Source organism: Athene cunicularia (genome assembly GCF_003259725.1).
Source record: "Athene cunicularia isolate RWA chromosome 19 unlocalized genomic scaffold, athCun1 chr19_part1, whole genome shotgun sequence".
In the NCBI taxonomy this organism is placed as follows: Eukaryota; Metazoa; Chordata; class Aves; order Strigiformes; family Strigidae; genus Athene; species Athene cunicularia.
Genome location: NW_020799124.1, coordinates 3,656,640 through 3,677,959, shown reverse-complemented (window position 1 = coordinate 3,677,959; position 21,320 = coordinate 3,656,640). Strand labels below are relative to the sequence as shown.

At 43.6% G+C, this 21,320-nt stretch overlaps 1 protein-coding gene across 4 annotated transcripts in view; it reads right to left on the bottom strand.

Moving 5' to 3' along the window:
• Window positions 1-697: 697 nt before the first annotated feature.
• TRIM37 (tripartite motif containing 37) overlaps window positions 698-21,320 on the bottom strand; it is a 28,896-nt gene continuing 8,273 nt past the window's right edge. The window contains exons 7-24 of one of the 4 annotated variants that reach the window (XM_026861435.1): window positions 21,220-21,287; window positions 18,915-19,039; window positions 17,747-17,797; window positions 17,239-17,320; window positions 15,736-15,812; window positions 15,080-15,259; window positions 14,246-14,360; window positions 13,832-14,044; window positions 12,171-12,307; window positions 11,376-11,473; window positions 9,762-9,962; window positions 7,392-7,703; window positions 6,060-6,194; window positions 4,973-5,159; window positions 4,162-4,280; window positions 2,375-2,527; window positions 1,517-1,601; window positions 698-1,297 (exon numbers count right to left, since the gene is read on the bottom strand). In XM_026861435.1, coding sequence (XP_026717236.1) covers window positions 1,294-1,297; window positions 1,517-1,601; window positions 2,375-2,527; window positions 4,162-4,280; window positions 4,973-5,159; window positions 6,060-6,194; window positions 7,392-7,703; window positions 9,762-9,962; window positions 11,376-11,473; window positions 12,171-12,307; window positions 13,832-14,044; window positions 14,246-14,360; window positions 15,080-15,259; window positions 15,736-15,812; window positions 17,239-17,320; window positions 17,747-17,797; window positions 18,915-19,039; window positions 21,220-21,287 — 2,342 coding nt within the window. In that variant the 3' untranslated portion in view covers window positions 698-1,293. The remainder of the gene's footprint in view (window positions 1,298-1,516; window positions 1,602-2,374; window positions 2,528-4,161; window positions 4,281-4,972; window positions 5,160-6,059; window positions 6,195-7,391; window positions 7,704-9,761; window positions 9,963-11,375; window positions 11,474-12,170; window positions 12,308-13,831; window positions 14,045-14,245; window positions 14,361-15,079; window positions 15,260-15,735; window positions 15,813-17,238; window positions 17,321-17,746; window positions 17,798-18,914; window positions 19,040-21,219; window positions 21,288-21,320) is intronic. The other 3 variants (XM_026861438.1, XM_026861436.1, XM_026861437.1) reach the window with 3 other exon arrangements.

Here is a 21,320-nt window from a genome sequence, read left to right as displayed (position 1 = left end):
GCACCAACCACCACCCGAACTAAGCGTCTTTCTTGGGGTAGGAGCAGATTTTTGCAGCTCAGCACGGCCCTGGGGCGTCGCCCTGACCCCTTTTACAGCCAGAAAGGGAAGGGGCCGTTACACCACAGTGTGAGTTAATTCCATAAATCAGCCTTCAGTACCCCCGACCCACCGGCTGTAGGTACATCAGTTCTCAGGGAGGCACAAGGGTCCTGCACCCATTCTTGACCCTGCAAAGGTCGGACATAATCCAGAACTGCTCCTGGGGCTGATCAAAATAATTCCCTTCAGCTCAGGCCTCTTAGCCAAAGTAAAGCATCTGCGAGTGGTGAAGAGGCAGAGCTCCGTGATTACTGCTAATTGAGCTGTGGGTAATAATCAACACGCAGCCCTGCACAAGAGTAAACACTCACACTGCGCCACCGCCGCGTGCAGCTGGGCCCAGGCCACCGTCCGGGCGCCGCAGCTGGAGCTGAGACACACACAACCAAGTTCGGGTAAAATTAGGTCAATTCAGCTCGGAATTGACGAGATTTAAGCGTTTAGTCTGGCTTTCAAACTCCCAGATGGATATTAAGCACTTTTCATTGACTAATTCAGGGGAAAAAGGGACAGGTGTAAAGTAGGAAGGAGTTCTTCTAGGAGCAGGCAGGTGCTACCATCTTACTCCTTGACACAGAAACATCTAAAACTTCGGAGCAGCTTTCAACATTCATTTTATTAACAAAGTGCAAACAGGTTCAAACTAGGGAGTTGTACAGCACTTACACTGCAGAACATTCAGACAGAAAAGAACAACATCAGTACAGGCAGCCGCGACACGCACAGCTCTGGGTTACAGTTACTCATGCTCCGTCACTACCCCGGCGTTCAGCTGTTGTAGCTTCACACGTCGTTTAGCAGCTCAAAACACAACGCACAGCAGCAGAGTTTGGCAACAGGTTCAGCTGGTCCCCACCAGGCTGAGGAAAACAACCGCTGCAGCGGCTGTTGTGCCCCCGCCCGGGCTCCACACAGACCCCCCACACCCAGGTTGTGCCATTTGAGATGAGGCCGGAGCCTGGGAAAGGGCTCCAGAACCTTCCAGACAGTTTTTGAGAGGCTGGCGGAGCCGGAACGTGGGAATGCCGTGTCAGGGTAAGGCCTTCCGAGGTCACTTTGCCCCAGGAGCAGGTTTGAGACGACTGAAGAAGGGCCCTGGGCGGGATGGAGCACACACACAGCCACCACCAGCACTGAACAAAACGCCGCTTCTCCCCGAGCCGGCAGGTCCTCAGGCCCTCAGCCCGTTCTCTATCTGCTCCAAAACAAAGCCAGCTTTCACCAGAAACCCTCCCACCCACAGAGCTTGAAGACTTCAAGCAACAACCACCTTAAGAGTCAAAAACGTTCCACCGGGCACTTCAATCCAAGCAGAGTTTCCTCGTGAGGCTGTGCCCCTCCGCAGGCCGAGGGTGCCCTGGGAGCACGGTGGCTGCAGCCCCCGCGGCCCCCCCAGGCCAACGGTTACAATTACCTGGTGCTGTCTTCTCCAGCCACGAAGCCGAGGTCGTCGGGACCGACCTGATCCCCCTCCGGGAACACGGAGCACCGCTCCGAGGCTGCCAACAAACCAAACAGGACCCCGGTGACCGTCACCCGATGAGCCGTCGGGAGGCCGCACCCAAAGACCCACTGCACTGACGTAGCGCAACACGGTGGGCTCGACAGAGAGTTAAGACAGCCCCGGGGCTTTCAATTTAAAGATACCTCTAAGCCAAGGCCAGATATGAGCGATGTTCTGATTCTTCTGACAAGCCATGAGGTTTTAGTGCCTGCGCAGGCACAGGGCAAAGCAGCAAACTCCAATTACTGAGCCCAGTCGTTAGGCCACACTGCTAATCCCCTGTGGGATGCTTATTCAGGCTAAACGTCAACTTCACCTGGCATCAGCTGTCACCCTACAGCTTTTAATTTGATCAGAAGGTTAAAGCTTCTCAAAGAAATAGGAGATGAGTTGTTGAAACTACACTGAAGCCTCAGAGCACGTTCCTGCCAATTAAGATGTAAATCCGTGTCCACGGGCAGCCGTTACCTCGAGTTACAGCGCTGACCCGGGTACACGGGGAGTTCCAGGTCAGAACTAGAGCTGTGGGTTTTCCAGCACCTCCCCGGGAGCCTCACCTGAACTGACTTCTCAAGCCTAGAAAGAGTTTCCCTCTCCTGTTTTAATCTGGTTTTAATTAGGATCCCAGGAGAGGAGTTCCACATCTTCCTGGCACTTGTGGGAGGTTTAGTGCCTCCCCAGCCCCGCCAGCGCGGGGACGACAGGAGCAGGAGCTCCGGGGCGGAGGCACGGGAGGGTCTGGGGGGAGCTCACAGGGGTAACTCTTACCTTCGCTCGAGGACAGGACGGAGAAGGCGTGGTTAAACCCCTCCGAGGCAGAGGCGGTGTCCTCCTGCTCCTCGTTTTCTGTGTCACATTCAATGTCACTGTCACTGCTCATTCCTGGCAGGAGATGAAGGACATGCTTCTGACACACCCCAGCTGCAAAAAAAAAAAAACAACACCCCGAGGAGACCCACAAGGCAAAAGCGGCGGCAGTAAGATCACATCGCTGGAGCATTCAACCTTTTCACACCTAAGAGCTACCACTATCAAATACCAAGAGCCGGCAGGAGAACAAGAGAGCGGGAGCACGTTCAGAGGTACCAAAGCACCAAGGAATCTGGCAGAGCCGTGGGTACCAGCTTCGCCGCGTGGCTCAGCTCACGGGGAGCGGCTCCACCCCATCCCCAGGTGGCTGCAGCCCCTTCCTGCCCCAGCAGCACTCCCCTGGCACCTGCGCAGCCGACCTCCACAATTAGGACACAAAATAAAAAGCTGCTTTTTTAAACACTTGAAGAGGTAGTATGACCCGCGGAGCAAGGCACCCACCAAACCCTTCACGCGGCAGTATACTCTATTCGAGTCTCACACACAAACACCCCCGCGCTTTTCCCACAAAAGAGAGCCAGAGCTGTTGATAACCAAGGTGGCTTCTTTCGTTTTGCCAGACCTTGAGTGTGCATTGACAGCAGTCAAAGCTCTCCCTTCTGGAGGTGACAAAAGGGGTTTGCTCTGTTCTTTTACCTCTTAAGAGCTGATACTCATTGCTAAGAAAAAGCAAGTCGTTAAGTGAGGTGCCAACTCAACTGTAGTTTTTCCTCCAACAGGAAAAAAAAAAAAAAAGTAATATTTGTTTCCTGGGGTTTTTAACAATGAAGTATTTCAGTTTTAAAAACATTTTCCTATTAGGCTCTCTGCTATAATAGGAGAGCTGCGGGAGCGCATCACGATCACGCTGCAGTGACTAAGAGCAGAAATTCAGTTTTGTCACTGAGAGACCTTCTGTAAATGCCAACTCCTACACAATATTGCACACTGCAGATAGAGATGGATGCTGGCACCTTAATATAGGCTTTGCGCTACAATTCAGTCATTGAAATTCAAATTAGTGCAGGGGTGGAAGGCAGGAGAGCTTTAGCAAGATAAGAAAAACTCTTCTACGTGGACTTTCATAAAAAAAAAAAAAGGCAATAATATTTTTTTTCCAGCATGGAAAGGATGCAGGAAGGGAGGGGGAAAAGTTTCCTCCAAGTCTCTAAGGAAACTGGCTTACGTACCACAACACCCGACACGAATGAAGTGTTGGAGAGACTCTAGTGCAGACGTGGAGGTAGTTACCAACGTGGTTTGTCCCTGAAGGCAGAAGACTTAAAAGCCAAGGTCACTGGCTACTATTTTAATTAGATAAGAAATTATTTTCAAGGCCGTGTAACTGAACACCAGAGACCTGGAGACATACCAAGAGGTACAAAAAGCAACCAGAAGTCCAGGGAAATAGATGGCACCGTCTAACAGTATCTGCCAGCTCTTCCCATCCCTGCTGCACCCTGACGTCAGGATTTCCCCCCAGGCAGCCGTGACAGAGGCGTTCTCTCCTCCACCAGATATATGCTACAGCTGCCAAATGTTACAGCAAAGTTCGACAACCATGAAAACAGGTTTGGGGTTTTGTTGGTTTGGGTTTTTTTGGCTTTTTTTTTCCCCCCCTCTTCAAGCTATTTCAATTACAGAGCGGATCAGCGTAGACTGCAGTGTCATCACACCGCCTTTGCCCTCTACAACATCCCATTTACCTTCCTCGGGCCCTGCAGAAGCACCTTCAGAGAGCACACCCTGCCGTTCGCCAGCTTCAGAGCTGTTCTCCACACCACCCGCCTGGGCTCCTTCTGTACGACATCCTTTAGAATTCGTTCTTAAGAAAGAATTTAGGAGAAATAAAAAAAACCACCCATGTCGGAAGTTCAGCTTTAATCCAGATACGGAAACAAATCCCTTTAGTGCCACATCTAGTTTTTATTCATTGTTTAAAGTCTCTTGCATACCCACTTAAGCTTCCAGCTTTGATTTAGAAATATTTAAAATCTTAAAAAATAAACCTGGAAAAGTTTATGATGAGTATTTTCCAAGAATAGCGACTCTTGCTATTTAGAAAAAAAAAAAAACTACCCCACAACTGAGTGCTCCGTTGCACTTTCCTTAATTAGCCAACAGGGAGCTATGAAACTGCTGAGAAGTAGAGTCACAGTGAAAAACATCGTCTTCAGTGAGGAAATCAAAAGTGATAACTTTCAGTCAGAGAATATTTTGCAAGGAATCATGGGAAAACAGACTGGGCCTGCCTTTCAAATCAAAGTTTCAGACTACATCCACAGCTGATCAAAATAAAAGAAAAAAAACCAAAAAAGATGACTTGTAGCCTAGTGATAAAACCAAAAAGTGATATCCAGAGGGAACAGCAGCAACCAAGTAAACTTCAAAGTAATTTCTCTTCCACGCTGCGAGCACCTGGTTTTAGTAGATTGGGGTTTTGTTTTTTTTTTATTTCTAGATCAAGGGAAGGTGGGGGAGGAGATAACAAGAGGAAAGGAAGAATAAACCCCTTACCCTAGAGCACCGACTTTTCTGGTCTTCTCTACAGCAGCTAAACCATTCAAGCCAGAAACTCCCACATCAGAATCTGAACCTTCACAAGGTCTTTCCTCGGGCTTGGGCAGCGCCTCGGAGGTGCAGCTGCCGGCCAGGGGCCTGGGAGTGTGATGCCGGCTACTCAGCTTGGAGCTCCCTATGCCACCTGGGAGGAGAGGGAGAGAAACCCAAAGCACACGGAGTTTTATTTCCCAAGGTTGAACATCCAGTTGTTTTACATCGCCAGCCGGTCCCAGACCTTCCCCAGGCTCACTCCAAAACCCTTTGATTTTCAGTCAGCGTATGGGCAACACGTACCATTCCCTCTGAACACACGGGGCTGGTCTCAGCTGCCGTTTTGGCTGGGAGACTCGGCTAAATCCAGATTAATCCCTCCCCATCTTGTGGAGTTAAAACTTCTCTTTATCTTCTAGTAACACAGACACCCACTTCCCTGCTGTTTTCCCCAGACGCAGTCGGGTGGCTGCACCTTTCTAGTCCTGGACAAGGCTGAGCCGGGCACAAAGGTTACAGTTCCTCTGCGTAACGACTTTATGGTATTTTCCAGTTTCTCCCCCAAGCACTCTCTATCTATTTAGCATCCTAAGAAAACAACTGTGATACTCTATTCCTTCTCTGAACACTTGAGAGGGGCGAAATACCAATTCCTGTGCTAGGTGTTTCCCTTCATTACCACTTAAGGAAGGGCACAGCAATATCGCACAATTCTTTCATCACGTGTATCCAGAGCCTTTCTGAACACCCTTTAAGTCAGATCAGAATTTAAGCCTAGGTCAGCACTGTTTGATCTGTGATTCCCATGGTGGAGTTAGCTCCTGAAACATCTTCAGAGACCAGAAGTAACAGGTAACACCCAGGGGGAGGGTCAGGGGAGGCAGCTGCGGGGCACTGGGTCGCAGCAGACCAGCCGTCAGAGGCACGACAGCACTGACTAGATTTGAGAGGGGATCCAGTCAAGTCTCAGGGAAACTTCAGTTGCCGAGTCAAGGACTTCTTGAAAAGCTTTTGTACAAGGGGTGCATCCCACCACAGAGGCAAAGCTGACCTCGTTTACCTTCTGTTTTCCCGTCTCCCTTCAGACGCAGGTTGCTGTCCCCGCAGTCCATGGCTCTCCGTAAGGACAGGCTACCTGCTGCTCCCGAGCGAAGAGGTTTGGGAGAATTACTTTTCTTACTGGCAGCTGCAAAAACAGTTAAAGATGTGACAATGTTCAGCCAAACTGCTGCACTATCCTGTCTTTATGTTTAAGTGAGTTAAGCTCCATATCAGTCTCACTGCTCACTAACTCGAATCCTTCACAACTCCTTCCACAGCCTTCCTGTCACAGACCTGGGCTAGAGGGGAGATCACGTGGCTGAGACTCCACAAGTAACATTCACTTGCCTTAACACTAAGGCATCCTTCAGAAAGACAACACCCAGACTCCATCAGCCATCGGGCAAGTCTAAAGGACAAGGACAGCCAAACCCATCCCTTCAGCTCTTAGCTTGATCCTTCTGTGGCTTTACTGATGGCACAATTCAGGGCTCCGGACCTGAACACAACTCTTTCTCTTCGTGTGCACCATCAGAGAAGGAATTCTCTGCTCTGTGGGAGTGATGAAATGCAAAGCAGACCTTTGCTGGTGCTGCAAAAGCCCGGCTTTGCAGGTCAGTATTGAAAAGGATGGAGAGGAATAGAACTAGTCTACCCATTCTTTAGTCTGCCCATGTTTATAATACACTACCTATTCATCTTGGCTCCAAAATGCAAGCAATAACTTGAATCAAAAGCCAGAAGGCTGGAAATTCATCTCTCCCAGGCAACAGGGAAGTCAGAGAGGATTAACAATCAGTGTTTTCATTCAGGATCTGAGCAACAAAGCACCAGCACAGCCTTCGTGCCGGCATCCGAAAGATGCCACAGTGCACCTCTGAAAGAAGTCACCTTTCAAAGGGTGAAGTCTCTCCAGAGAAAACCCTGGCTTACTTGAATTTCAGCAAGATTTTAAGTTACTAAAGCACAGGAAGTCAGGAATTTTAAAATGCTGTTCACTGGCATGAAACATCCCCAGGTGGGATGAACCAGATGCAGAGCAGCTCTCAGCAAGAAACGCCCTCCAGCCAGGACCAGTTCGATACTGGATTCAGGTTCAGAACATTCACACTGCATTAGGTGTGTTACTGGTCGGGGAGGAAGTTTTAGTGCTTTTATCAAGAAGGGCTGAAACCAGTTTCAGTAACATCTACCTAGTGCAGGCTTTGTTTCTGGATTCGCAGAGCTGAACTTGAGCATGAGTAACTCCAAGAGGTCTATTTCCAGATGCCTGGATATATGAACCACCTATACAACTGACAGCCCTAAGGGGGACATTTCAATCCCTTTTCTACGCACTTACAATTCCTTATGTAACAACTGGTAACCGAAGACTTTGTCAGGAGTTCCATTCCTATTTCTTGCAGCTTGCTGCAGCTCTCCGTTCCACAGGCAGCTAAAGCACCTTGCTCAATGGAGAAGAAGCTGGGCTGCCCATCACATGAGCCAGCATTGCTGCTTCTCACTTCTGACAGCTGGTTTTTGACATCAGACATTTTGCTTCGAACTTCAGCCATCTGAGTTTTAAGTCTTTTCAGCATCTTCAAGTCCGGTGGCACGCGCCACATTGCCTGGTGTCTCCGCTGATCTCGATCTTTCAGGGAATAGGACGAGGCTTTACCAAAGGGAAAAAAGTTAAAAAGAACAAAACAGGTAAGTAAAACTCTTCTCAAATAAAGAGAGACATCTGTTTTTAACAGCTGTAAGAATTCTACCTTTTGCCCTGTTATAAAAACGAGGACCAGGGAGGCATTCTTCTGCACTGGTATGGCACCGTAATATTTAGGTTGCAAGCACTGCACAGCTACTGGGACAACAAATTTTCCCTTCCTGCCTGCCATGGAAGAAGGCCCCAAAACCTGCTGACTGGAAGAATCAAGGCTCTCCAGAGTCCTGATGAGAACTGAGCTACTAATTTATATTGTCAGACAAGCCTGAGTTCACAATTTGACATTTATGTGGCATTTGTTACATGTTTTTATAAAATTTGTTGAGAGTGTGTGTGTAAGATTCTCATACTACCAACATACGTTAACATACAGAGCTCAAATCTGAAACCAGGGGAGGAATTCCCTGAAGTACTTAAGACCAGAAGACCAGGTTGAGAAGGTAATACCAGAGTAAGCCTCCGTGCTGCTCAGCCAGAGTGAGGTCAACTTTGACACCTATGTGAAGCATTATAAATTCTGTAAGTGTTTCACTGCAAATTCAGCTTTCCAAAACCATAAAGCCAAGCAGCTCTTGGAAACCTGCACCTTAGGAGGTCTGTCAAATTCCAAACCCAACAGCAGCTCTCTTTTAGTTGACTGACTTGAATAAGCTCTGGGAACAGTCAAACCTTGAGGGAACCTCAGCAAAACAGTTGATTTCAGCTGTGTGGCCAGTGAAGATGACCAGGACATCATTCAACACACCAGGAAAAGCCTGATCTTGCCCCAGTAGTACAGCACAAAGTGCAACGCCCTCTCTGAAGGTCCTTTTGTCCAGACCTTTCCCAAAGCAAAACAGAGCTGAGCCTTACAGCTCGTGTGCTGCCTCCTCTGTGTGGACTCAGGGAAGTGGTTTCCATTTTTGGAAATATGGATTACACTCAGCTGAAAATTCATCTGACCGTTCATGTGACTACATTTAAAATGCTAATCACAAAGGAACAAATAGTTTGAGCTAGCTTTTAGATTCATTAACACCAATGTCATTGTTGCAGCTAAACAAGACATTTATTGGTAGCAAAAGGACCGTCATTTCTCTTCTGTTCTATTAAGTCACCAAATGGTTGTTTCAGAATGACCCAAAATCAGATGTTGCAGCACTGGGTCAGCTAGTTCCAACGAAGTGATAATCACGATAAATGTATTATTGAGGTTTGATTTAATTACTCACTAACAAAACAAGAGAAACAAGGAACAACCTTCAGCAATAGCCACGGGTGCCAGAACCACCAGTTATCTTGCTTTTGCTGCACATGAAGGTAATTGTGTTTTTTGGCTGAAGGGTCCTAACTGATCCACAAATACTCTTCAAAGTCCTCAATTATTTAAATACTATCACTGTTGGCTCCTGCCATTTTGATCCATTCCTCTCCCACAAGTGCTTCCATGTGCTTTTCCAGCCTTACTACTACAGACATTTTTGTAGTCCTGTTCTAATGCCTTTTTCATACAAAAGTAAATTCCAGGATTTATTTTCTTGTCCGTACACAGTGGGCTGCTTGTACTCTCAGCCGCTAAGAGAACCAACTGCGTGAAGTGAGAGGTGTAACTGCTTCCTCAGCAGAGAGCTGGGTTGGGTTGGTTTGTCCTTCAGTGCCAACCCCTTCTGGAAAAGGGCCTCTCATTCATCCCCCACAGTGGCAGGCAGAGAAACCGCATGAACTGCAGCTCTACAACGCTGCTACGCAAAGCAGACACCCTGTCCACCCCCCAGGGAAGATGAGAAGACCCTCCTTGATACACTTCTCTTTTCCATTGAGTCATCCGGGGTTCTCAAGCTGAGGTCAACCACCAGGACAAAGGACGTGTTGGAGCAGTGTACTGACGAGCAGATGAGGATATGGAAGCGCAGCCATCATCTGTTTTTTCCCCCCTCCCCTCAAATCTGCTTCTAACTCTGGGGACGACACTATGAGACATTCCCAGGTTGGAATTAAATCATCTGATGCGTGATGTACAGTTACCTCTGTTCTGCAGAAGAGAGGTGGGTGGACGTGGCTGAAGGCCCCAAAGGTTTTCCATCCCATTTCTGTCTTTTAGATCCAACAAGTGGATTAAAATTAAGGGATCTATATCTAGTAAACTGCTACTGGCTGCTGAGCCCAGGGCACTTCCTCCCCGCCTTGAAGATCTTCCACTTGCACTGGTGTAGCCATGGCTTGTACCTAAGGAAGAGTTACAGAGAAAGAGCATGTGTGCAGGAAACAGGTGAGGCATTATTTCCTGTAAAAATAAAAAGAGTTCAACAAGCAGAGTAGGAATGAAAACATTCCAATAAACTTAAAGACATCAGTATTATTTCATGGATTTCTGGATTGTGAAAGCAACCAGAAATGCTCCTAACTAAATGTTTAAACCAAAAAGCAGCAGAGGAAAAATAATTTAAAAAAAAATTTAAAGAGTATTTCACTTCACACCTTTTACATAAATCTCTTAACAAACTGGTAAACAAATCAATACAAAAGAGCATTTATTCCAGAGACATGCACATGAACTTTCCAGGTGTCCCACCCTCCTGATTAGATTAAGGGTGTCGGGGGGAACTTCAGTTAAGTTCTGCTCTGCGTTACGATGTTCCCATTACAGAATGGCCAAGGCACTCAGAAGATGAAGAGTATCTTCAGAGGAAAGAGTTAGATCTGCAAGACTAAAACTGTACAGTTTAGTAGAACCCAGGTGACACTGCTAACATTCAGAGTGGAACACAGTGCAGACGGGTAAACGCAAGAAGCTCGAGAGACTGTGTCAGCGTTTACAGATGCTGTTAAAAATTACTTCCTAAAAGCTTCTAAATAAATGATGTTTCCACAACCACTGTGCTCCTACTCTACAGGCTGCCCCTGCAGAAGGAAACACACGTGTCCCTCAAGTTCCTAGCTCACAAGAAATTAAAAGTAGTTTTGAAACAGCAGCTGAAAGCAGGATGGTTGAGGAATTGTGTCTTTCAAGCACTAGCAGACTTCCACAGCAGCATAAATACCTCTTCCAGTGAATGCCACTTCTGGTGTTTCTGCCATAAATAAATATATTACACACACATAGATTTCTCTCAGAATCTTATTAACTTACAGCTAATTTGGGCCATCTCTAGGCTGCAAAAACCTTAAGAGTGCCTTTTCATTATTGCATTTAAAATGTCTATCTGCTTGACTTATAAGGATCCTTTACTTCACTCCCTCCACGTACTTCAGGTTCTACAGCACGCTAAAACCTAAGTGGACGTGTCACACACTCAGAGGCCACACTGGCATCACTAAAAATTGCTTGTCAGGCTACTTTTGATCAGAATGGAAAGGGTTTCAAAGAGGCAGGAAAGCCTTCCTCCAAACTTAAGCATCATTTTTAAACAAACACATTCAGAAGATCCACACCCACTTTTTTTTTTTTTTTTTTTTTTAACTGAGCCAATGAAATGTTTCTGCTACACTGCAATAATCAGTACAAACCACATGATGCAGCACTTCCAAAAATAGAAATGCCTGCAGAACACGCAGCTTGGCGTCGCTTCCAAGGAGAACAGGGGAAGGAATCCCGCAGCGTTTCGCATAGATGGGATTTTGGGAGGCTGGTTTTCATACCTGATGTTCCAGGAGTAGCAGCAGCTGCTGCATCCTCCATGAGATCTCCTTCTTCCAACTCCATATTACTGCTGTATTCCACGTCATTCTCTCCAGACCTTAGGAGATGATTGGGGTGGAAAAAGGAAAATAGAATTATTAGTGGTTTTCAGCTCTTGTTAAACGTTACAGCACATACCTTGAGGGACATAAATAGTATTTTCTGCATTCCAAGCTACACAAATTGAACAAATCCAAGTGTGTTAATTAAATGACTGACTCACTCACCAGGAGTCCAGAAGTGCCATACGTATCTCGACTCTAAAATCTGATCCTGCATACTTCTATATCTGTACGTGTTACAACACATTCTCATGTTTTAATAAAGATTCTAGGATTTGACATCGTCTCAGCTAAGAACCTCAAATTCTCCAGTTTAGGTAACTGTCCTTATTATCACTCTCCTACTACTACAACACTTCCTAATACCAAACCTCTCTTCTGTTACAGTGTAGAAACAGATTTCTTAATAGTGTTTTGGGAAAGAATCTTCACAGACTATCACTTGTCAAAGACTGAATACAACACTAAAATAAAACTAAGAGATCAGCAAGATCTAGCTGACCAAAAATTCAGTGTTTAGTGTTAACTACATCAGTTCGTGTTGTTTCCAGTACAGGAAACACCTCTCACATTGTCCTGGAATCCCCCACACACCGTGACTGCCATAGAGCAAATTAATCTGTTTCCGTTGGCATTAGGGTGACTGCCCTGGGAAGCAAGGGGATGATCTGAAAAGCATTTGAAGTTACTCACATAGTTTCTTCATCAATATCATTTTCTTCAGTGTTACTAGTTGCTGTTGAACTAGCTGAAGAGCTGCTACCATCGAGGTGGTTCACTTCATCTTCTCCAGCAAGGTCTATATCTAAGTCACCATCAGAGAGCTCATGCTACAGGAAAAACAGAACAAGCCTTTTTATAAAAGGAAACATTTCAGTTGCACTTTGATGCATTCACCAAAAGCTATGAACAGAAACTCTCTCCCCCCAGAGTGTCACACTATCACACGGGAGTTCGGAGGGTCTCAAAGCACAATAAAGGTTGGTAACAAACAGAGAAGTTGGATTTTTCAGCTGCAACTTGGAAATATTTTTGTGGTGGAATCTATTAGCTCTCTTCTGGAACATCTCTTTAGCATCATCTCTCTTGAGTGTGTCATATCACAGAATCAGAATCACAGAATCATTCAGGTTGGAAAAGACCCTTAGGAGAATCGAGTCCAACCCTCATACAAAGTTCTCCCCTACACCACATCGTCCAACATCTCATCTAAACGACCCTTAAACACACCCAGGGATGGGGACTCCCCCCTCCCTGGGCAGCCTATTCCACTCTCTGACCACTCTTTCTGTGAAAAATTTTTTCCTCATGTCCAGTCTGACCCTCCCCTGTGGCAGTTTCCAGCCGTTCCCTCTTGTTCTGTCACCAATTCCCTGGGAGCAGAGCCCAGCCCCAGCCTCTCTGCAATGTCCTCTCAGGAGCTGCAGAGAGGGATGAGGGCTCCCCTCAGCCTCCTCCTCCTCACCCTGAACACTCCCAGCTCCTTCCCTGGCTCCTCACAGGATTTATTCTCCAGCCCCTCACCAGCCTCGTTGCCCTCCTCTGCCCTCGCTCCAGCCCTCTCTGGGATTGAGGTGCCCAAACCTGGACACAACCCTCCAGGTGTGGCCTCACCAGAGCAGAGCACTGGGGGACTGTCACCTCCCTGCTCCTGCTGGTCACGCTATTCCCAATACAAGCCAGGATGCTGTTGGCTTTTTTGGCTGGGTGTCCAGGGAACAGCCAGTCCCACTGCTAAGGACTGAGGCAAAGAAGGCATTGAGCACCTCAGCCTTTTCCTCATCCTTAGTTACCAGGTTTCCCTCTGCATCCACTAAAGGAGGGAGATTTTCCCTCAACCCTCCTTTTGTTGTTAATGAATTAATAGAAACATTTTTTATTATCTTTAACAGCTGTGGCCAAGTTGAGCTCTAGCTGCACTTTGGCTCTCCTAACATTCTCCCTGCATAACTTCACTACAACTTTATAGTCTTCATGAGAGACCTGCCCCCTCTTCCAAAGGCAACAGATTCTCCTTTTGTTCCTGAGCTCCAGCCAAAGGTCCCTGTTTATCCAGGCCAGTCTCCTTCCCTGCCTGCTGCTTTTTCAGCATGTGGGAACAGCCTGCTCCTGTGCCTTTAAGACTTCTCTTGAAGTATGTCCAGCCTTCCTGGACTCCCATATCCTTCAGGGCAGCCTCCCCAGGGGTTTTGTCAAACAGTCTTTTGAACAGGTCAGAGTTTGCCCTCCGGAAGTCTACTATTTCCATGCAGAGGATAATAAATCTAATTTACAATTCAGAAGTTCACTTATGTCTCTACTGCTATCCTATCACAAAAAACTACACATAAACATAGGAAAAAAAAAATTCCCACGTTAAAGTCTTCATGCTGGATCTTCTCTTCCTCCTCTTCCTTGCTATCTCGCACCAATCCTGGAGCAGCAACATTCTCAAGCAGCACCTCAGTGCTTTGTCCAGATTTCTTTGATCTTGTTTCTGAACCATCATCATTCTGGGGACTAAGATGAGTGTCTGGAGGTGAAATGCCTCGTGATTTCTGAGTCCGGGAAAGTTCAATGGCAAGCCTCTTAAATATGAGAAGGATACACAAAAGCACATATAGAAGACAGCAAGTAAGTTTGTTGAGTTGCATACGTGCTATTTTAATAAAACACCAGTATCAAACTACCAATACAACCCAACAATTGTCAAACACGAACGCTGTAACCTAAAACAGGTAATTACTGGCCATAAAAGGGGATTTGACATTAATATACATCCCACTTACTTCTTTAAGGTTATTTATTTGTTGGATATAACTTGTCTGAGCTGCTTCCAACTGAGCAATGTACCAGTGTTGATCTCGGCACTTCTGGAAGAAGGTTGGTGAGCGCACTTGGAACCTTCAAGGAAACATTTGAAAGGATTTTTTTGGAAGGAAGCGAGTTTGGTTTTCATTTCTCCACCTCCCACCCCAAATCCAAGAAAGCACTGCATAAAAACATTGTACAACCCGAAATCTAGTCATGAAATACATTTAACAGATGACATGTACTTCCACCCTCAGTATCCTGGATGCCCTGAATAGCAACAGCAAGTATTTTGTAGGAGAAGCAGTTACATGAGAGGTGATTATCTTCGCAAACCAACGCTAACACACACCACAAAGCATTTAACTGGAGCAAGGGTAGGGCTGGACAGAGAATATTTGAAGCAGATGGATAAAGCTTCTATATTTTGTCATAACATTGCAATTCCCATTGACAGCATTAGTTCTTAAACTAAAGGCTTCCTTTATTCCCAAAGTTCTCCTATGCTTACAACTATTCTTAAAGAGGGAGAGAAAACACCCTTTTCTTTTAGTTCAGTTCACTACAGATCTCTAAACCAGGATTATTACTATCAAGTGTAGCTTCTTCTCAAAGAAAGAGATAGACTTGAAGTTTCCACAACTCCCTTCAGCATTTTCTTCTTTAAAGCTTATGACAGTGAAATCCATTTACGACAAAACATGTCACCATTATTTTAAATTCAGCTACTTAATTATTTCCTATTGCAGTAGTAGGTGTGACATTTTGTGAAACGACAGCAGAGAAGAGCCCCACTAAGTTGTCTTCCTTACCTTAGGATCACAGTGTCATTTTGCCTGTTTAAATAGCCTTCGTTGGCTAGCAAGTCTAAACGAAAGAATCTGTTGTAACCCCAGCATTCTCCAACTTCAAAATCAGAGGCAAACTCTCGAATTATGTTTTTGGTGGGATCGTTGGTGGACTGGTGAACCATTTCTACACGGTACTCATACCTAAAGAGGGGAAGATCACAGGTGTTAATACAAAAATCAAGATGTCAGAATCGCTGAAGCATCAAATTTAACAGAACCGTGCTTCCTGGGAGCATGCCCAACTGAAGAGGTGAGTCAGTCTTAAAATTTTACCAAACACGTACACAAGCAGTATACGGGGGAAGAAAGTAATAATAGGGAGTAGAGTGATAAACCAAGTCTAGGACTGAATACTAGGAGATTTTAATCGTTTTTTTTGGCCAGCTTGCTTTTTATCTCAAGCAAGCCACTGAGTAACAACTTTAAAATATTATCTTTGGGCAGGATTCAAAGCTCAGTGGACAACAGAAGTCTCACTATTCTTTCCAAGAGTGCACCAGTCCCTAGCAATGCCACAGAACCTGAGGTCATTCTTTACAAACCTCTCCAGATGTTCCACCAAGAGGAAAAAAAAAAAAAAAAAAAAAAATGGCTGCTCTTACTACAGGTTTGCTTACTTGGATGTCTCTGGCAATCCAGCGGACAGCTCCAAGAACACAGACAGGTAGTAACCCCGTACTACTCCATTTCCATCCTTGAAACAGATAAAAGAGATAAATTGATTAAAAAGAACAAAAAAACAGAAAAAAAAAACCACCCTGATACACCCTTGAAGTTTAGAAAACAGCTTCAATCAATACAGAAATTGCAGCAGTAGTCTACTTCATATGCTACAATTCTGATTTTTATTTTCCTGTGACCTAGAACTCCTACTGTAACTTGAATCAACATGGGGTTTGCATCTGGAAGCACATATGTAGTCTAGTATTGGTATCTCAGACATAAATCTCTAAACAGAGCTTAAATTATGAGCATTTTAGGGGTTCAATTAAGTGGAAGACTGAATAGACAAATGCTTGTCAATGCATAGGAAATACATTTACTTACCACATAGAAAAAGCAGTGAAAAAGCTCAAAATCTATTTAGCAGTTTATTACAGTCCAATTCTCAAATTCTCAAAGTGAAACAAACCAGCTCAGGTTAAAACATTAGTTCTGAAATATTTTACATACAGCTGCATCTCAAAGCTACTTTTGAAAGAAGAGCAATTTCTTTAGAAAAAACATGCAACATGAAAAGAATTAGGTCAGTGAACTTGAGAAACTATATTAGAATCACCAGAAATCAAGACAAAATATGGCAAAACCTCCATCACACTCACCTTAATCAAGGATGAAGAATGGCTCGACTTGAATCCTCTAGGTTGAAGAAACATTCCAACTTACCATTTAAAAAATAAGTTTTAATGCCTTCCCACAGCACACCTTATGTAGTCAATCCTGAATTTATAGCTCTCTGAAAACTTACACAGGGGCCCACCTCTGCCTTGCAAGAATACAATTCTGGGCATACATGGGCTTAACGGATTAATCCAGTTCTCTGAAGATGTCAGGTAAATCACCAAGGAACAAAATTCGTGGTCTAGCGTATTTCTCCAAACGCAGCTGCGGTAGCAGCCAGAGATTCCTGGAAACACTGGCCTGAGTTAGTGAACTGTACAGAGATCACACTCTGTAGGTCAACACCCCAAAGATCTTGCTTCAGAAATCTGAATATTCAGCCCACTGACAGGACATCAGTAAAACACACACGTTTTAATGTCAGGATCTGAGAACCGGATGCACAGCAAAACAGATTAGCCTTCAACTAATACCCTGTCCTCCTCCCAACTTCCCAAATAAGTATTATTTATAACATAAATAAGGTGAGTTATCCTACACCTCAGTTCTGCAAGAAACATTTGCAAAAACCACTCAAAGAGATTAAAAAAATATAAATCTATGAGATTTCCTATAGCGTATTGGCAAGACCTATTCTTAATTGCTTTTAAATGAACCTGATTAACTATATTGAGAATGTTCAGCTTTTTATATACAAGATGAGAAGAGACTAACTGCTGTCTCCTTACAAGAGAAGTGTTTTGGATGGGATAATGACTCTAGTTGAAAATATAACTCACTGGATAAACTTTTAGTCTCCAGCAGAGTCCTGACACTTGAAGAGGTGGACTGTAAACAGGATCTGCTCGCTGACGCAACGTACTATCAAGAAAGAAGAAAAAAAAACCAACCACATTTGCTACTGGGACAAAGCAAAACCCTTCATGAAACAACGAGCTGCACACACACTTGCACTCACACTCTAGATCCATCCTTCTTGCTGCACAGAGCGTGCAGCAGCATGAGGCCCAGGCAAAATGTTAAGTGTTCATACAAATATATGTACTCCTTGCAAAATTATCCAGTATTTTTACAAAAAAAAGAAAAATAAGCAGCTTGCCTTTATAATGGAAAAATCTTTTTAGCTAACGGTTTAGCAAGGGTTAATTACTCACTTTTTATTGAATCCCTATAGTTCATATCTAACAGTCTTCTCTAGAGACTGTTCTGTGATTTAAAGAATACTGATGTACAGAACACACACAAAAAGCTTCCCAATATTCACTGTAACATAAGACACATTCTTACCTGAAGTTTTCCAGGACAAATGTAGTCGAGTCATAGGCTGGAACCAATTCACTGAGCAGGGGGGAAAGAATTAAGAGTTGAGTAACACGACATTAAAAATCCCAACTTTTGGAATCTTCAGAAGCATTTAAGATGGTTTAGGTCACCAGAGCCACTAAAATTCACTAGGACTACACTGGGTTTTTTTCAGTAGTTCTGAAAATTCCATTTATAAGCCTTCTCCCCAGAACCTCTCCCTGTGATATCACACAATAAAACAAGTATTTTATGTTGTGAAGGGAAAAGCAACCAAGAGTATTGAAGAGGATTTGCCCTTTTACCTGTGATTGCTAATAATCTCTTAACATGCTGAATTTTTAATGTAAGACTCCTTGATAGTTCTAGAAAGGACAAAACTATTGCATGGCAGAAAGCACAAAGCTTAAATGGTTTGTGTTTCGGAGCAGGAGATGCCTTACTGCCATAGGAAAATGAACATTCAGACTTAAACTTTCCTCAGAGAAGCATTTAATTATTCTTTTCAGAAAACATGTCAGGAAAATAGTTTTGAGATTGCATTTAAAAGCCAGCCAAACTGATTTTTGCTAGAGACCACAGAATTATTTGAGCAATTCTTTTAGGATTTCTCCTACTTTCAGTTTTTTGGAGACACTTTTCAGTCAGCTAGCCTAAACTCTCAACAGACTTCCTCAGCACTAGCAGCACTCTCTTTAGGAGGAATTGTGCTACGAAGTGATTTTGGCTGTATATTCTGAATTAAGGTGACCTGCAGAGGTATCTCAGGAGAGCTTGCAATTATATACTGAATGACCCAATAATAAGAGAAAAAGGACAAATCAGTAAACTGAGTGTAAAAGAGAAAAAAAAAAAAAATTATCAGCTGGAACCCACTGTCCTGACTCCCCAGCAGGGACAGAAAATAAGCCCTGCTGGAACAGCAAAGCCTACTTGCGGTATAGGTTACTAAGAGGAGTAAGTTAAGCAGTTTATCATTTTCAGTGTATAAGCCTGGACCCAAATTCAGCCCAAGGTACCAGGTTTAACACAGAAACAGAACAAATTGTGTTACCCCACAGATCACCACTGCTCCGATAGCTGAAGTATGACTCCCCCTCACTGAGATGGCTTCCAAGTTCAAACTACAGCAAAAAGGAAATGCAGTGCTTACCTTGTGAAGTCTGGGGGGACAGGAGTAGTGACAAAGGAGGCCATGGGCTTCCGATGAACCTGCTGGAACATCATCAGGATCTCTGAACTTTTGGATATTAACTCACTCTTACTGCACGATCGTAACTATACGGGGAAAAAAAGGAGGAAAAAAAAATTCCTTATGTTGTTAGTAGAAACCACAGGCTTTGACTGCTTTTGTTTTTAAACAAAATAAATTGCATGTCTATCACAGCTTCAGAAAGATTACCCACAAGGCAAAGTAAAATGAAGCTTGGTGGTGTGTTGGTTTGGGTTGGTTTTTTTTTTTATTTGTTTGGGTTTTATTTCCCTTGAAACTGTCAGCAGCTAAAACTACAAAATTGCTTATGATAGCCAACAGTCATGCGTTCTAAAATTTCTGCTTAGAAATTAAAGTAGGTATTCTAATTCTGCCTCACTCCAAAGCCTGCACAACCCATTTGGGAAGTCCTCAATATTTAAGACTCTGTCCAATTCCACAGTGAAAGTTACAGCAACTACTACACAGTTCACTTGGGTTAAACTAATTTATATAAAAACTGTCTGATTAATACCAAGTCACATCTATTACTGTTTAGGCAAGAATAACAATGTAAATCAATCCGGAAAGGATGCTTAATTAGACATTAGGATAATTTGCTTAATACATCACAACACAGCAATACAAGCTCCTGTGAGATTAGACAGTTCCTTTACATTTTAGTTAGTCCTTTACCACTGTACTGCCAAGCACTGGTTTGTTTAGGTTTTTTTTTTAATCCAAATGTGAACAGCACAAAGTCTACATTATCTTAAACAGGAGGCCAGAACACCCACTTCATTCCAGAATAACAAAGGTATTTTCAAAAGCTGAAAGAAAATAATAAATCCTAACCTGGTATGTTCCTTGAATAGCTCATATTGTATATTCTAAAAGTCTTTACTAACAGAGACATATGTTTATTTTATAAAAATTTATTTATAAATACGGCTTCTTATTTAAACACTGGAAAAACATATCTTAGACCTAATTTCAAACTTTGAGATGATTACGTGAGACTAATATGCACATTTTTTTAAAGTCACATTTTTTCTATCTTCAATTACTTCTGTTACTTCCATAAAAATAATACATTAAAAGCCTCTCTTGACAAAGACATACATACTGACTTTAAATAAGCAGTAGAGACCTATGCAGTTGCCATATGTCCACATCTTCCCTTTTTTTTCTTTTTTAGTTAGTAAGCTTTTCCTCCTGTTTTAGAGGGAGAAGTTGTCCTGTTCCACTAGCACCGATTTATTATTTTCATGGTTTTTTTCTGCAATTGAGAAGCTGATCTGCAGAGCTGCATGTGTGTTGCTATTCAGGATTTAGAAGGTTCTCATCTGGGCTGCAGCAGAAGTCATTTCTGAACGATCTATACACAGAGAGCTCTTGGCAAACAGAAAGAATTCTGATGCATGGTATGCAGGGGCACTCATCCTCCTGATGTCCTCAATTCTTCAACAAAGACATTCTATCATAGGTATGAAATAATTGACTTAAGTGCAAGAAGAACATGATAATCGCTGATCAGGTGATAAAGCCAGCTTAGCATTCTTACTGAGGCAGAAGCAGTACAGGGAATGAAAAAGGAATACAGGACAAGGGGCAATGCTCAAAGAGGCTTAGCCCTCATCCCCATCCCAAAATGCCAAATTCTGAGAGAAAATTACTGGATGCAGTAATGCTCGAAGGAAGAAAACCCTTCCATTTCTTCAGAGCAAGCAGGAATTGTTCAGGGCAAGTACAATCAAGCTCTGCGGAACTTGAGTATTTCATTTTCAAAAGCTGAACTTAAATAGCTAGAAGCAAGATGAAAAAAGTGATACCACGTCATCTTCTTGGAAAGACAGGTGGACAGGAATAAAAAGAACTAGAACCAGTTCAGTTTTCCTCAAAAGCACAAAGAGAAACAGAACATTTTTGTTTATTCTCCATTTATAGCCACTCATATGCAGTTGGCAGCAGCAGAACTAACAGAATCTACCCACACCATCTAAATGCTACCTTAAACACACAACTGTGTAGTTTTATATGATATTACTACTAATCCCTGTACTAGTTTTTCAAGCAACAGAACATCTTTCATTATTTCTAGAAGGCATACACATTTTTAAGAAGAAATTGTGCAACCTAAGGCCACTTAAATGAAAAGATACCTGCAAGAAATATCCACCAATTAATAGTTTAAAAATAAATAAAATAGAAAAGGCCAACTGAGGAGGGATCTGTGTAACAGTATTTCAGCTCTTTTCATAATCACCTGATGTTCTACTTCCTGAAGCAGGGATTCCAGAAGTTCAGTTTCTTGAGTGAGTGATGTCTTTTGACCTGTTTTAAGACAATAATACATAGATGAAAAAT